The 15,198-nt window shown below is 36.1% G+C and overlaps 1 protein-coding gene across 1 annotated transcript in view; it reads right to left on the bottom strand.

The window, feature by feature from the left end:
- LOC136852955 (transmembrane and coiled-coil domain-containing protein 4-like) overlaps positions 1 to 15,198 on the bottom strand; it is a 272,962-nt gene that overhangs the window by 52,007 nt on the left and 205,757 nt on the right. The window contains exon 3 of the mRNA XM_067128027.1: positions 3,380 to 3,527. Within this exon, the coding sequence (XP_066984128.1) occupies positions 3,380 to 3,527 (148 nt within the window). The remainder of the gene's footprint in view (positions 1 to 3,379; positions 3,528 to 15,198) is intronic.

The raw sequence follows: 15,198 nt of genomic DNA, 5'->3' as shown, positions 1-15,198 counted from the left end.
TGTAAAAAGACTTGACTAAAATGAATTCAGCAAAACTCATTCAATGAAACCACTTTTTTATTTTTGCTGAATTTATCAAAGAATATTCAATATAAAATGATTGCCTGTAAACAGAAAATCATTTAACTTTGAACACTTTGTTTTTTTTCAGAAAAAATTTCGACCAATCAGGACTTTAAAAATCTCGGGCCAGCCTTAAAAAGCATTTTCCCCATTCTTATATGAATTCCTCAATTTTTCAATCAGGAAACGAAGTTTTATTTTTGCTGACGATCAATGATATTCAACGTAACTTGTCAAAGCTTGCAATTTTTTTTCCCTCGACCAAGATATGTTAAGGATTCGGTTCAGGATTTTCCCCATTATTATATATTCCTCCTTTACACTGGAGTTCGGTTCTAATGTTCATAACCTAAACGATCTTGGATCGAGTTTTGGAATTCACTTTTTACCTCTGTTTCCCGTGAGTAACATATGTTAAGGTAAAGGTATCAGGATGTGTGTGTGTGTGTGTGTGTTTCCAAGAGAGAGAGAGAGAGAGAGAGAGAGAGAGAGAGAGAGAGAGAGAGAGTAACATTTGTTAAGGTAAAGGTATCAGTATGCTCGTCCCTTTTGGCTTTCTGAGAGAGAGAGAGAGAGAGAGAGAGAGAGAGAGAGAGAGAGAGAGAGAGAGAGACTCTGGAAAATCACCCACCGACGCAAAGCACAAAGGAATACACCATTCCGGACTTGATTGCCATTGGAAATACGAAATGACAAAATAGCCTAAAGGCCCATTAAAATGACGAAACGGCCTTCAGGTCAATTAAAATGACGCAACAGGCTTCGGTGCAATCACAATGGTCGTCGAAAACATGCAGACAAAGGTATGAATGACTGTATACACTTTTAGCATTAAATTCTACTCTGTTCTCTCTCTCTCTCTCTCTCTCTCTCTCTCTCTCTCTCTCAAATTATACTCGATTTTAGTACAATGTTTAAATAAAATATGAAAAATATTCTATACTGAACCTTCTCTCTCACTCCTCATAACTACATCAACAAACAGTAAATAAAAAATCACAAACAAAAAACCCTAAGAAATAAAACAACAGAAACAAAAAGTCAATCAGTTGCTAAATAAAAGTCGTGTAATTCTAGACTCAATACACACAAACCCTGTCACCTTTTCTCTCTCGACGAACAAAGATTCTCTCCCCAAACAGTCCCCAAGAATCAAATATTCTCATTCTGTCTTACCGCACTTTAATACCACACGTGTCAACTCAGTGTTTACATTCCGTTTTCTGTTGATCGTGTTTACATTCCGTTTTCTATTGATTAGAGGCTGCTTCGCCAGGCCCTTTTTCAGATGGTTAAACATTAATGTCACAATGATGGTAAGTGGATATATGGATATAATCATTGATTTGGGGTTCTTGACATAACTTGCTCTCTCTCTCTCTCTCTCTCTCTCTCTCTCTCTCTCTCTCTCTCTCTCTCTCTTTACAGACACAGCACAAGTTGTGTGTATATATGAGTGTGTGTGTGTGTGTGAGAGAGAGAGAGAGAGAGAGAGAGAGCTAGCCTTGTCTTCATTCTCATTCTAAAACAGAGATCCAATATCGAGAGTGAGTGTGTGTGTGTGTGTGTGTGTGTGTGTGAGTAGAGAGAGAGAGAGAGAGAGAGAGAGAGAGAGAGAGAGAGAGAGCTGGCCTTGTGTCTTCATTCTCAGTCTAAAACAGAGATCCAGTATCGCGTTTGTGCGTTCTTTCTCCCGCGCTATTAAGACAAATGTTTATCTTAAAGCTCCGATATATACGAATGAGATGGGTTCAGCCTCCAGACTCTCTCTCTCTCTCTCTCTCTCTCTCTCTCTCTCTCTCTCTCTCTCTCTCTCTCTCTCTCCTCTCTCTCGTGAAGGTATCTAGGTCATAGGGAGAGAAAAAGGTTCTCGCTCAACGTTGGAAAAAGAGAAGAGAGAGAGAGAGAGAGAGAGAGAGAGAGAGAGAGAGAGAGAGAGAGAGAGAGAGAGAGAGAAGACCTGCTTTATTGACTTGACAGTCCTGAGACTTTTTTATATTACCTATTTATTTATCTATCTATTTATTTATCGTGTTTTTTTCGCATGGTCATTCAAGACAATTTTCTTAATATTTTTATAGGTCATCTTATTTCCATTACAATTGTTCATTTTTAGCACGCAATTATTATTATTATTATTATTATTATTATTATTATTATTATTATTAAAAATACTCCTGGTAGCATGAATCTTAAAATGGAAAAAGAAATCTATAGATTTATTTTCAAAAACATTTTTATCGATACATAAATGTGGAATTCTTTTTCCATTATTATTATTATTATTATTATTATTATTATTATTATTATTATTATTATTATTATTATTATTATTATAACCAAAGCAAAAACATAGCACGATATGATAATGAAATTTATAAAAAATAAAAATAAAAATAAGGAAAAAACAAAACAAGTATCTATGACACCGAAGGTCGTATTATAGATCTTAACTTAAAAATACCACAATGCTATTTAGACAGCATCGCTTAACATATCAATTTATCAAGCACAGTTTCACATATACAAACAGACATACGAACATACACACTCAAATAAGTATACTGAACTGAACTGGATATAGAATTTAGGCCAAAGGCCAAGCACTGGGTCCTATGAGGTCATTCAGCGCTGAAACGGAAACTGACAGTTATAAAAGGTTTGAGAGGTGTAACAGGAGGAAAACCTCGCGGTTGCAACATAAATCAATTGTTAGGAGGAGGTGGAAAGTAAGATGGAAGAAAGAGAATATGAAAGGATGTACAGTAAAATGAATTAAATAAGAACAAGACTGAGCAAACCATCCCCTCCACCCAAAATCGTATCATGTCCCTTAAACATATTACATTCCTATCTCTCCCAAAATCATATGCTGCGGGTCACTAGGACTTCCGGTCATAAAATTTTCGAAAAATTGGTACATAAATTTTAGCGTAACTTTAACGAAAAAAAATTGACGATAAACAAACATACCAAACTTTAGTGGGATTAAAACTGCTCATAGTTATTGGAACTTTCAGGTGGTATAATCAGTAAGAATATCTAAAGAATTATCAGTCTGTGCGAACAGCATTAGACTGATAAGGGCATTAGACTGATAATCCAAAAGACGATTAAATATATATATATATATATATATATATATATATATATATATATATATATATATATATATATATATATATATATATATATATATATATATATATATATATATTTCTTAAACAGCATATACATAACAACAATAAAACTGTAAGATGCAAACACACACAAAACTAAATCCCAAAGACTGCAAGAAAAATCCTTCCTTATTTACCTCCTTGCACGGCGAAGGTGACGAGGTCTTGCACTATCGCCACCCTACTCCTGGCTAGGGGGGGCTCCTCCTTCAGAATCGAGATGTAGTTGCTTGTCGGGCTGGGCTCGATCTCGCCTTTCAGGTTCATCTCCATGACTTGACACACCTGCAAGGAAGGAGAGTGGAAGGTTAGGGGGTATAATTCATTTGAAATAGGAATGGTTGTACTTTAATTATCAGCAGGAAACAAATTGGGATTTTTTTAAGAAAATGGTATTTTTTTTAAAGAGAATAGGATTTTTAAAGTGAATAGGATTTTGAATGAAAATGGGATTTTGAATGAAACTGGGATTTTGAAAGAATGGTATTTTGGAAGAAAAAAATGGGATTTTAAGAGAATTGGATTTTTACAGAAAATGGGAATTTTAAAGAAAATGTAATTTTAAAAGAAAATGTGATTTTTAAAGCGATGAACTTTCAAAAAAATGAAATTTTCAAAAGATGGGACTTTAAAAGAAAATGGAATTTTTAAAGAGACTGGACTTTCAAAGAAAATGGGACCTGTAAACACAATCAGATTTTTAAAAAGAACAGTTTTGACATGTCGATGTCTGGTCAAAACAATTAATCTCTGTATATCAAGTAAAAAAAAAAAAGAAAATGAGTTAAACACAAATTCTGAACAACAAAACAGAACAGAATTAGGAGTAAACAGTTGATATGTACACAAGCTACTTGCCGGATTTGATGGCAAACACAGAACATGATTAACCGTACTTTAAATGCTTTCCAAAATGAGTCTTGCTGAAGTGCGCTTGTGAATTACAATACAAAATAAATTTAAATAACAGTAACAAATACATACAAAATTAAGGCAAATATCATTGATTCATTGCACGTCACATGAAACGCTCTAATTAAAATTATAACCGCATGTTTTTGTAAAATTCTAATTTTTTATCTCTGATCAGAAATGTATGAAATATACATGAACATTTTATATTTTAAACTGTCAAAATTTTACAGTCTACTTATAGAATTTTCATTTACTCAAAGCGAGAAGAATATACTAATAACAAAAACACAGTGAAATTAAAGATATTCGAATTAAAAGTCTACGGTCAACTATCGCCATATTTCACTATATAACTATCTTACAAGTCTGTATGGTTAACTCTACGATAACTTATACCCATATTTCCTTATACTATGTGGAGAATTATTTGATGAAAATCCTACTGAAAACAAATATTTAAAAATGCAATCTGTATTCCAAGAGATTTTTAAAAAGCAGTATATACTAACTCTATAATATTATATTTTTTTCTTGGTCAATCACAGTCATCCTATTCGAATGGGTGGTTTTTATAGCGTGGGGTTCCGGGTGTATCCTGCCTCCTTAGGAGTCCATTTTTCTCACTATTATTTTCATTATTATTATTATTATTATAAAACACTTTATACTGCAGTACCTGCAGTATAACTAGAATAATAATAATAATAATAATAATAATAATAATAATAATAATAATAATAATAATAATACAGTAATAATAATAATAATAATAATAATAAAACCGCATCAACCAGTAAACCTCCAGGGTAAACTCTACGGTCACAACTCGCCAGATTTCACTACCTTCCTCCTCGGCTCTCGAAGGGAAATTTCCAAAGGAGGCTTGCTTGAGTGCCTTCGTAAACTTTGGGCCAAAAGTCGTCCTCCACAGGGGACGAGGCAGAGAGAGGGTCTTCTCGCCATGCTTTTCATGGCCCAACTTCCATCGTTTCGTGACGTTATTATAACTTGTTAAGAGAGTTATGTGTGCTCATGGGAAGCAGGGGGAGAGAGAGAGAGAGAGAGAGAGAGAGAGAGAGAGAGAGAGAGAGAGAGAGAGAGAGAGAGAGAGAGAGAGAGAGACTGCAGGTACGGGGAGGTTGGTGGTTGCAAACATGCAGCTGTGGTTTCTGTAGTTCTCTCTCTCTCTCTCTCTCTCTCTCTCTCTCTCTCTCTCTCTCTCTCATTGCATATATACATATATTTGTATATAAATACACACACACATAGAGAGAGAGAGAGAGAGAGAGAGAGAGAGAGAGAGAGAGAGAGAGAGAGAGAGAGAGAGAGAGAATATATGATTTTATATACATAAATGTGTATATATATATATATATATATATATATATATATATATATATATATAGAGAGAGAGAGAGAGAGAGAGAGAGAGAGAGAGAGAGAGAGAGAGAGAGAGACGTGCAGCAGTAACCTCACACAAAACACCTCAATGCTTGCGCCATCCCCACATAACAGAGACTAACTCTCCATTGTTCCCAACTTCAAAGGATTGAACCGTCTTAAGGATAGGACGCGTCCCAGCCGAGGATCTCACGGCTGTATATAGAGTCCTCGTAATGCTCTTAGAAGGACTTAGCCTGCTTCGTTTCCTTCGAAGAGATTTAGATTTTATTAAGAATCTCTGATGGCATTTGCGAGGCGTTATTGCGTTTTATGTATTCCGTCGATTTGGTAAAGAAGGAAGGATAAATAATTTTATATACATATATACCGTATATATATATGTGTGTGTGTGTGTATACATACATATATATACATACATACATATAGTGTATATATATAAATATATATATATATATATATATATATATATATATATAGAGAGAGAGAGAGAGAGAGAGAGAGAGAGAGAGAGAGAGAGAGAGAGAGAGAGAGAGACATTTATGTATTTTTTAATATAAACATTTGCGACAATTTTACCTATATTCCTACATCATCACCATTATTATTATTATTATTATTATTATTATTATTATTATTATTATTATTATTATTATTATTATTCATGTTGTTGTTGTAAGCATACATTTTGAAGAAGCATAAAATGCCAGAAACTTGCAAAGATGGCTTTCACATTATTTAATGCTTGTAAACAAAAGAAAAAATGAAAATTATGAATATAAAATAATTACGGCAAAAAACTAAATACAAAGAGTATTTATTGTATTAAAGCTTGATTTCACCAATCGAAAGACCACAATTAAGAGACACTTTACCAAAAGGTCACCCATTCAAGCCGTGACCTAGCCAAGAGAAGGTGCTGCAGTTATTATATTTTAACTCTAAGATTCCTTGTAGACTGTGTATCTAATAATAATAATAATAATAATAATAATAATAATAATAATAATAATAATAATAATAATAATAATAATAATAATAATTACATATTAGTTTACCTAAAAACATATTTGCATTTACTAAGTTTACACTATTCTTTTTACTACATCCTTTAGCTCATTCTCTCTCTCTCTCTCTCTCTCTCTCTCTCTCTCTCTCTCTCTCTCTCTCTCTCTCTCTCTCTCTCTCTCGTGTCCTTAATCAAATTTAACATGTTATTCGTCTCAATTATAAAGAGCAGCTTGACCCCAAAGTCTCACTCTATCTTCTTGATTCTCTCTCTCTCTCTCTCTCTCTCTCTCTCTCTCTCTCTCTCTCTCTCTCTCTCTCTCTCTCCCCTCAGTCATATTTTATCCTTATACTCATCTCCGTCATAGAGTTCTCTTTTTCCATTATTCTCTCTCTCTCTCTCTCTCTCTCTCTCTCTCTCTCTCTCTAACTTAATTCGTCTTATTGTCTTTATCAAAATCTTACATATTCCACCCCTATCTCTCTCTCTCTCCTCAGTCATATTTTATCCTTATACTCGTCTCCGTCATAGAGTTCTCTTTTTCCATTAGCTTTTAGCTCTCTCTCTCTCTCTCTCTCTCTCTCTCTCTCTCTCTCTCTCTCTCTCTCTCTCTCTCTCTCTCTCTCTCAACTTAATTCGTCCTCAGTATTCTCTTTCTCTATCAAAATCTTGTATATTCCACCCTTTTCTCTCTCTCTTGTCGTCCATTAAACTCTCTCTCTCTCTCTCTCTCTCTCTCTCTCTCTCTCTCTCTCTCAGGCATTCCTCTTCGTCCACTTATCTCTCTCTTTCCCTCCCCCTTTCCCTACCCCCTCTCCTACACAGTCTGCCCATCCAAAGCGAAGTCTTCCATTCACCGCTCATACATAAGAAAAAAAGGTCAGGGGTCAACTATGACGTAATCGGTGAGGGATGAAAAGCGTGGGACGATCTTCCCATTATGTCACCTCGTTATACAAGGTCAGGGAACTCTGCCACACACCACCTCTCTGGGAATAGGCCTGGGAGGAGGGGGAGGGGGGGGAGGGGGTTTAACAGACCCTCAGGACTTCTCTGGGGAGGGGAGGAGGACGGGGACAGGGAGAGGGGATGGGGAGGGGAGAGAGGATGGGGAGGGAGAGGGTGAGGGAGGGGAGGAGCAGGGGAGGGGTTTATAAGACCCTCAGGACTTCTCTGGGAGGGAGGAGGGGAGGAGGAGGAGGGGAAGGAGGAGGAGGGGGGAAGGGAGGAGGAGGGGAAGGGGAGGAGGAGGGGGAAGGGGGAGGAGGAGGGGAAAGGGGAGTGGGGATGGGAAGGGGAGAGTACGAGAGAGGAGGGGAGGAGAGGGGAATGTTTACAAGACTTTCAGGACTTCTCTGGAGAGGGAGAAGGGGAGGGGGGGGAGGAGAGGGGATGGAAGGGGGGGGGGAGGGGGGAAGAGAAGGGTTTACAAGACCCTCAGGACTTCTCTGGGGAGGAAGGGAGGGGGGAGGGGGGGAGGGGAGGGGGGAGGGGAGGAGGGGAGGGAGATGGGATGGGGAGGGAGGAGAGGAGGATGGAGAGGGGAGGGGAGGGGAGGGTTTACAAGACCCTCAGAACTTCTCATGTTATTCAAGAGATAGTCTGATTTCTTGGACGTGTCGAATGTTAGTTTTTGAGGGATATAATTAAATTGAATTGAATACAGAATTTAGGCCAAAGGCCAAATACTGGGACCTGTGAGGTCATTCAGCGCTGAAACGGAAACTGACAGCAAGAGGTTTGAAAGGTGCAACAGGAGGAAAACCTCAAAGCAGTTGCACTACGAATCAACTGTTAGGAGAGGGTTGAGGAAAGTAAGATGGAAGAAAGAGAATATGAAAGGAGATACAGTAAAAGGAACGAAAGGGGTTGCAGCTAGGGGCCGAAGGCACGCTGCAAGGGACCTTTAGTAATGCCTACAGTGCAGCGTATGAGGTGCACTGAAGGCACTAACCGCCTGCAGAGGTTTTTGATGGACGCATGGCTTCTGTTGATAGTGATGGACGTATGCTGTCTGGTTAAGCGTTTTATTTGATATCCGTATATTTAGCTTTTAATCTTGTGCATTCACTTTATGGGATGAAAGTGCCAGCCCTATAACATTCTCTAACAATGCTACGTCCTTGCAAAGTCAACTAACCACCACGTACATAATGTACAGCTTAGGCCAACTCAGGTACAACTGATTTATAAGAAACAAGACCAAATACGTTCCGGATATTTGAGATCGAACTATGGTCCCTCAACCGTGAGAAAAGTTCGTTAACCACTGAGGTTTGGGGATCAATATATGTATATGTGTATGTGTGTGTGTATATATATATATATACATACATACATACATACATACGGTACATCCGGGAGGTAACTCTGAATGACAGCCCGATAAACTCTCTCTCAATTGTGGTTACGTAAACATGCTTGTAAACTAACAATAAACATACAACAGCATAACTTTAGGGATACAAATGAGAAGACACGGACATAAATGAGGAAGCAAGAGGCAGGTCTATAGTATCTTCTTGGAAGAGAAGACAAGAAAAGATGAAAGAGGAGAATGAATGTAATTATCTCTATGTCCACGAGTATTCAGTCCTAAGTATAAGGCGTACAAAGTACACAGAGTTCTACTTGTAGTACTCTCTTAGTTTCTTTTTAAGCTACATTTTAATTTAAAAGACCAGCAAGAATTAGTTAAAACATTATTTCATGCATCTCGGTGTTTTTCCATAATCTTTGTGTATATTTCATTCAGATTTATATTCAAAACGAGCATAATATTTCCACTTCACTTATATGCACATTCCTATGTAATATTATCCAAGAGGACTTACAAGTTCCTGAGATAAAAAATAATATGAGTAATGAACAGGACAAAATCAACCACAGGCACACTAATTGTGAACAACACAGACGATTTCCCAATAAGAATTAGTAAATTTGGAAAATTACCTAATAAATGCTTAAAAAATCAGATAAAAAAAATACACACAACCCTATTACTTCCATAGGTACTTTAAGTTCACATGATGCACTTCTAGGAAGAACAGACTCCAGGAAATGAATAAGGAAACAAGAAAGTAGGAGATGATTTTAATTGACGTTCAAGAACCACTCAACCGATGCGAGGAACTACGTTCTGGAAGACTGGAATTCTTGGAACGGAAGCTGGGAGCCATTATCAACAGCAATATCAATTCCAGGTCTTACCAGCATTCCTGTAATGACTTGTTTTTTGCTAATAAAGGAGATGGAATATAGATATTTCTTTGTGCCAAACAAACAGACCATGGTGAAGATAGAGTTGACTTATGACTTCGATTATAAATTACAATACCTGGCAACTTTTCAAAAGGGGAAACTGGCAACTACAAAAGGGGGCGTGGCCTATGTCCGTACTCAAGTTAAAAACCTAGGTTGCTGTTGAATGCCAGGATTTCTGACAAGAATTGCTCATTTTATTTTAAAATGCAGTGCGATAGGGCGGGAAACCTCATCATATGGAAGAAGTGAAAACTACTAGGATGGACGATTGGAATAGGGAGAATGGAAGAGATAAAAACAAAGCTTTCACATCGAAAGTGCTACTTCATTATAGACCTCTTTATGTTTAATAAAGTAGTTTCTCTCTCTCTCTCTCTCTCTCTCTCTCTCTCTATATATATATATATATATATATATATATATATATATATATATATATATAGATATATAATTATATATATATATATATTATAAAAATATATATATATATATATTGTTTTTATATATATATATATTATATATACATACTGTATTGTTTTTATAAAAACAATATACATGTGTACATATCATAAAAATATATACTATATAAACATACATATACTGTATATATATACTATATACATATAGATATATATATATATATATATATATATATATATATATATATATATATATATATATACTGTATATAAATATATATATAAACAGAACCAAAACCCGCGAATGAAACCCATCTTTATTTACCAGCGGACTACATCCATCTCAATATCGTGAAAAATTAGGCAATATATCTTCCCTAGGACCACCCACTGGGGGATATACACGGATATCAGTCGCGTGGGTGCACCTCAAGAAGATCTGGGGCCCTGGGAGACAAACGCCTCCTGAATATCTTCTTTTCTCAGGAAAATTTCCTCTCGTTTAAAGATAATTTCTTCTTTTTTTTAAGAAAAAATTTTTTTTTACAGTTGGGGTCTATCATGATTATGTTGACATTTTCTATCACTATTGTGTGAAGATAAATAGTGGTATGAAAATTCATATTATCATCATTATTATCTATAACTTCGTAATATTATCATTATCATCTATAACAACATTATCATGCGCAGTGATACTGCTACTAATATTATCACCAATGGCACTCCTGGTACTGTCATTATTTAGTTTGTCATTGAACATCTTTCCATAGTTATTATAATTGTTACCAAACCTCCCATGCCATTATTGCAGTTATTATAGTTACTGCAAATAATTACTACCATACCTATCAGTGCTATTACTGTTATTGCTATTACTACTACTGATATTATGATGCTTAGCATACTGTCATTACTATTATCATGACATAATAATAATAATAATAATAATAATAATAATAATAATAATAATAAAAACACTATTATCACTACCATCACTACAAATTACTATTATTATTAAAACTACTACTATACAATCACCATTACATATCATCATCATCATCATCACCATCGCAGGGAAACTAAACATCCATAAAAACCATATCACAAATTACCCATCCCATAATTCCCAGCTTCCTGGCTTTGTGCCATTATGCAAAATAAATGTTTTTATTTTGAAGCTTATCATCCTAAAGAGCCATTACCTGGATGACAGACGCTCTCTCTCTCTCTCTCTCTCTCTCTCTCTCTCTCTCTCTCTCTCTCTCTCTCTCTCTCTCTCTCTCTCTCTCTTTGAAACTCAAAATTGTAACACCAGTTTGTATCATTAAATCAACCGAGCAGTAGGTTCTGAAAGCCTCTCTCTCTCTCTCTCTCTCTCTCTCTCTCTCTCTCTCTCTCTCTCTCTCTCTCTCTCTCTCTCTCTCTCTCAATTCAAAATTGTAACGCCAGTTCGTATCACTAAATCAACTGACCAATTATTTTTCGAGTCGAACCGCCCCCCCTTCTCTCTCTTTCTCTTTCTCTCTCTTTTACTCTTAATTTTAACGCAAATTCGTATCACTAAATCAACCGATCAATAATCTCTCTCTCTCTCTCAACCCAAAATTGTGATCCCAGTCCCAATCATTGAATAATTTGTAAAAGCATCTCTCTCTCTCTCTCTCTCTCTCTCTCTCTCTCTCTCTCTCTCTCTCTCTCTCTCTCTCTCATTAAAACACACCAATCTCCATTTCCCATCCCCTTCCATCCAGTCCACTCAAATGTTAAAAAAAAAAGGAATTTAATCCATTTCAATACCGTAAATACTCCCCAATTTCCATTCACCCCTTTGAAGTGGATAATCCCTCGGGGTCCGGTGTCAAACTAAATTTGACGAGGGGTCAACTTCCCCCGGCCGCTTGATCGACGTAAACATTCCTCCCGGGTCCGGACTGCGAGTGGAATGTGACCTGGGGTGAGGCTGGGTTTGGGAAGGTTGCGTTGTGATACGCTTGACGTGTGTGTTGGTTGGATTTTAGGGCGTTCGATGGATGAAATGTGGTTGTTTGGGATTTTAAAAAAGATTATAGTGATTCTTTTATTATTCTGAAAGTAATGAGAATATAATGGTCAAGCGTTAATAGGGAGAAATAGATTATAAATTGTTGATATCTTCGGAAGTTGGGGATTCTGAGTATGACAATGGACGAAGTCTACATAGGTCCGAGTTGTTTATGGCATCGAAAAAGATAATGTGATTCTTTTAGGATTTTGGAAATAATAGTAAAACTTTAACAGGCAGCAATAGTCTATGAATAATTAATGTCTTCGAAAGTAGGCGATCCGGAAAATGAAAGTAGACGAGTGTACATAGTTTAGATTATAGAACGTTAAATGGATTATATGTGGTTGTTTGGTATTTCGGAAAAGATTAAAGTGATTCTTTTAGGATTTTAAAAATAATGGTAAAACGTTAACAGGGTAGTATATAAAATGTTAATATCTTTCAATTGTTTAAGGTACCTTAAAAGACAACACTGATTATTTAATTATTGGGAAAGTAATGAGAATATAATGGTCAAGTGTTAACAGGGATAAATAGTCTATAAAATGTTGATATCTTCGGAAGTTGAGGATTCTGAGTATGAAAACAGAAGTGTGTATAGGCTCAAGTTAGCGCGTTATATAGATGAAATGTGGTTGTTTGGGACTTCGAAAATGATACTGTTGAAAATAGTCTATAAAATAGTCTATAAAATGTTAAGATCTTCGGAGATAGATGATCCTGATAATGATAGTAGGTTAGAAATCTTTTGAAGCCACGTAGCTTCCTGTAATGTTGACATGACACTGTAATACCATTAATATATTAAAACTAGGCCAGGATTAAACATCAGAATTTGCTCTCTCTCTCTCTTCTCTCTCTCTCTCTCTCTCTCTCTCTCTCTCTCAAAATAAATTAATAAATAAATAAAAAAATAAAGTTTTTTTACTTATCATTACTACCAAATTTAAGAACTTTCCCCCATCTTTCGTATTTGTGGTTTGTATTTGTGGTTCATACAATCTTCCTTCAAAAGGATGTTTTATTGTTTCCTACAGGCATGGCCTACGTTATTATTATAATCTTCTATGTTCCCATCCCATCGGCCTCTGCTTAAAATAATGAATACTATGACAATTTAACAAAATCAAAGTTACTCCTCATATTACAAAAACATCAGGATTAAACCATATCAAATGCAATGCACTTATTCCATTCCCTTGAATACAAAATGCAATGCAACAGCTGCATTCCCTTTCAGACAAATACCATGAACTTTCCAAAGTAAAAAAAAAAATATCCTCTCTCTCTCTCTCTGTGCAATCACCTGGATTAATACTTGATCGCATTACCCCCTTTGCTGAGTGAATTAAAACGAAATGCTGGATGCAGTTAGTGCATTTCCCAAATGAAAACAATGCAGGTACTGCATGCTCCCTCCAAACAAAGGCATTTATGCAATGCAGATATATCCCCTCGCCTGATAGCAGCGCAGTTATTGCAGCAGCTGTAAATCAAATAGAGATGTTGGTGGAAATTGGCGGCGGTGATCATCTGACAGATGGGAGTGATACGTAGGGTGGGAAAACGTTCGCAAACGTTTGCGTGATATCTATTCACGGGGAACGTATGCAAACGTTTGCATGATATCTATTCGCGGGGAACGTTCGGAAACGTTTGCATGATATCTATGCAGGGAAAACGTTCGCAAACGTTTGCATAATATTTATGCAGGGAAAACGTTAGGAAACGTTGGCATAGTATCTATGCAGGGAAAACGTTTCCTTTATATCTATTCATGGGGAACGTATGCAAACGGCTGCATAATATCTATGCATGGAAAACGCTCGCAAACGTTTGTAAAATTATATTAATGTTAAACGTTCGTAAACGTTTGCATATCTATTCATGGAAAAACACGCAGAAACGTTTCTATTGTATGTGTAAGGAGCGTGAGTTTTTCTACCTTTTTTCCAATGTTGATTTTTTTATATGTATGTATGTATGTATGTATGTATGTATGTATGTATGTATGTATGTATGTATGTATGTATGTATGTATGTATGTATATTAATATAATATAGAATTACAATCACGAAAATTACTCACGAAATATAGAATTTACAATCACGAAAAATGCAAAATATTATATAATTTACAATCACGAAAAATACTCACGAAATATTACATAATTTACGATCATGAAAAATACTGACTTTTATATAATTTACAATCGCGAAAAATTAGAGAAATTACAATCACAAAAAAAAAAAAATCACACAAAGAAGCAAAACCGAAGCACAAGCAGAGCCACGGAAGCAAGCGAATATCAATACCGTTGAAAGCACAGTACTGACACTACACGAAGTCACTAACGACCCCGGCCCTCAGGTAATGCCATTCTGACCCCGATACCCTCTTGCCCAATCATCATTACTCTAATTGCATCTCGGGGATCCCTCGCCCAAATAATATTAAGACGATCTCTGGCGCGCTCCTCTCTCTCCTCTCTCCAATTCCCTCTCCTTCCAGATAACTAACTGGTGGTGTTATCGACACTTGCTTTTATTGCTCTTGTTCGTGTGAGTTTTATTTTTTTTTTTTTTTGCGTTGTGTTTTACTTTGCATTGTGGGTGTGATTTTTATTTGAGGGTTTTTATGGTTATTTTTTTTTTTTGAACCTAAGTCAAAATTTGGTCATTAAGACTGTTTAGGTTAAGTGCGGGTTTTTTGTTTGTGGGTGGGTGTGGGTTTTACTTGTGGGTTTTTATGGGGTTAAATTGGGCTTTTTTCCTAGTGGATCTTAATTGGGTTTTTTATTCTAGTGGAACCTAAGTCAAAATTGGGTAATTAAAACTGTTTAGGTTAAGTGCAGGTTTTTGTTTGTGGGTGTGGGTTTCATTTGTGGGTTTCTATGGGGT

The sequence above is a fragment of the Macrobrachium rosenbergii genome, chromosome 26, assembly GCF_040412425.1.
Source record: "Macrobrachium rosenbergii isolate ZJJX-2024 chromosome 26, ASM4041242v1, whole genome shotgun sequence".
NCBI lineage: Eukaryota > Metazoa > Arthropoda > Malacostraca > Decapoda > Palaemonidae > Macrobrachium > Macrobrachium rosenbergii.
Note: the sequence above shows the minus strand (reverse complement) of the source record. Positions and strands in the feature narration are given on the sequence as shown.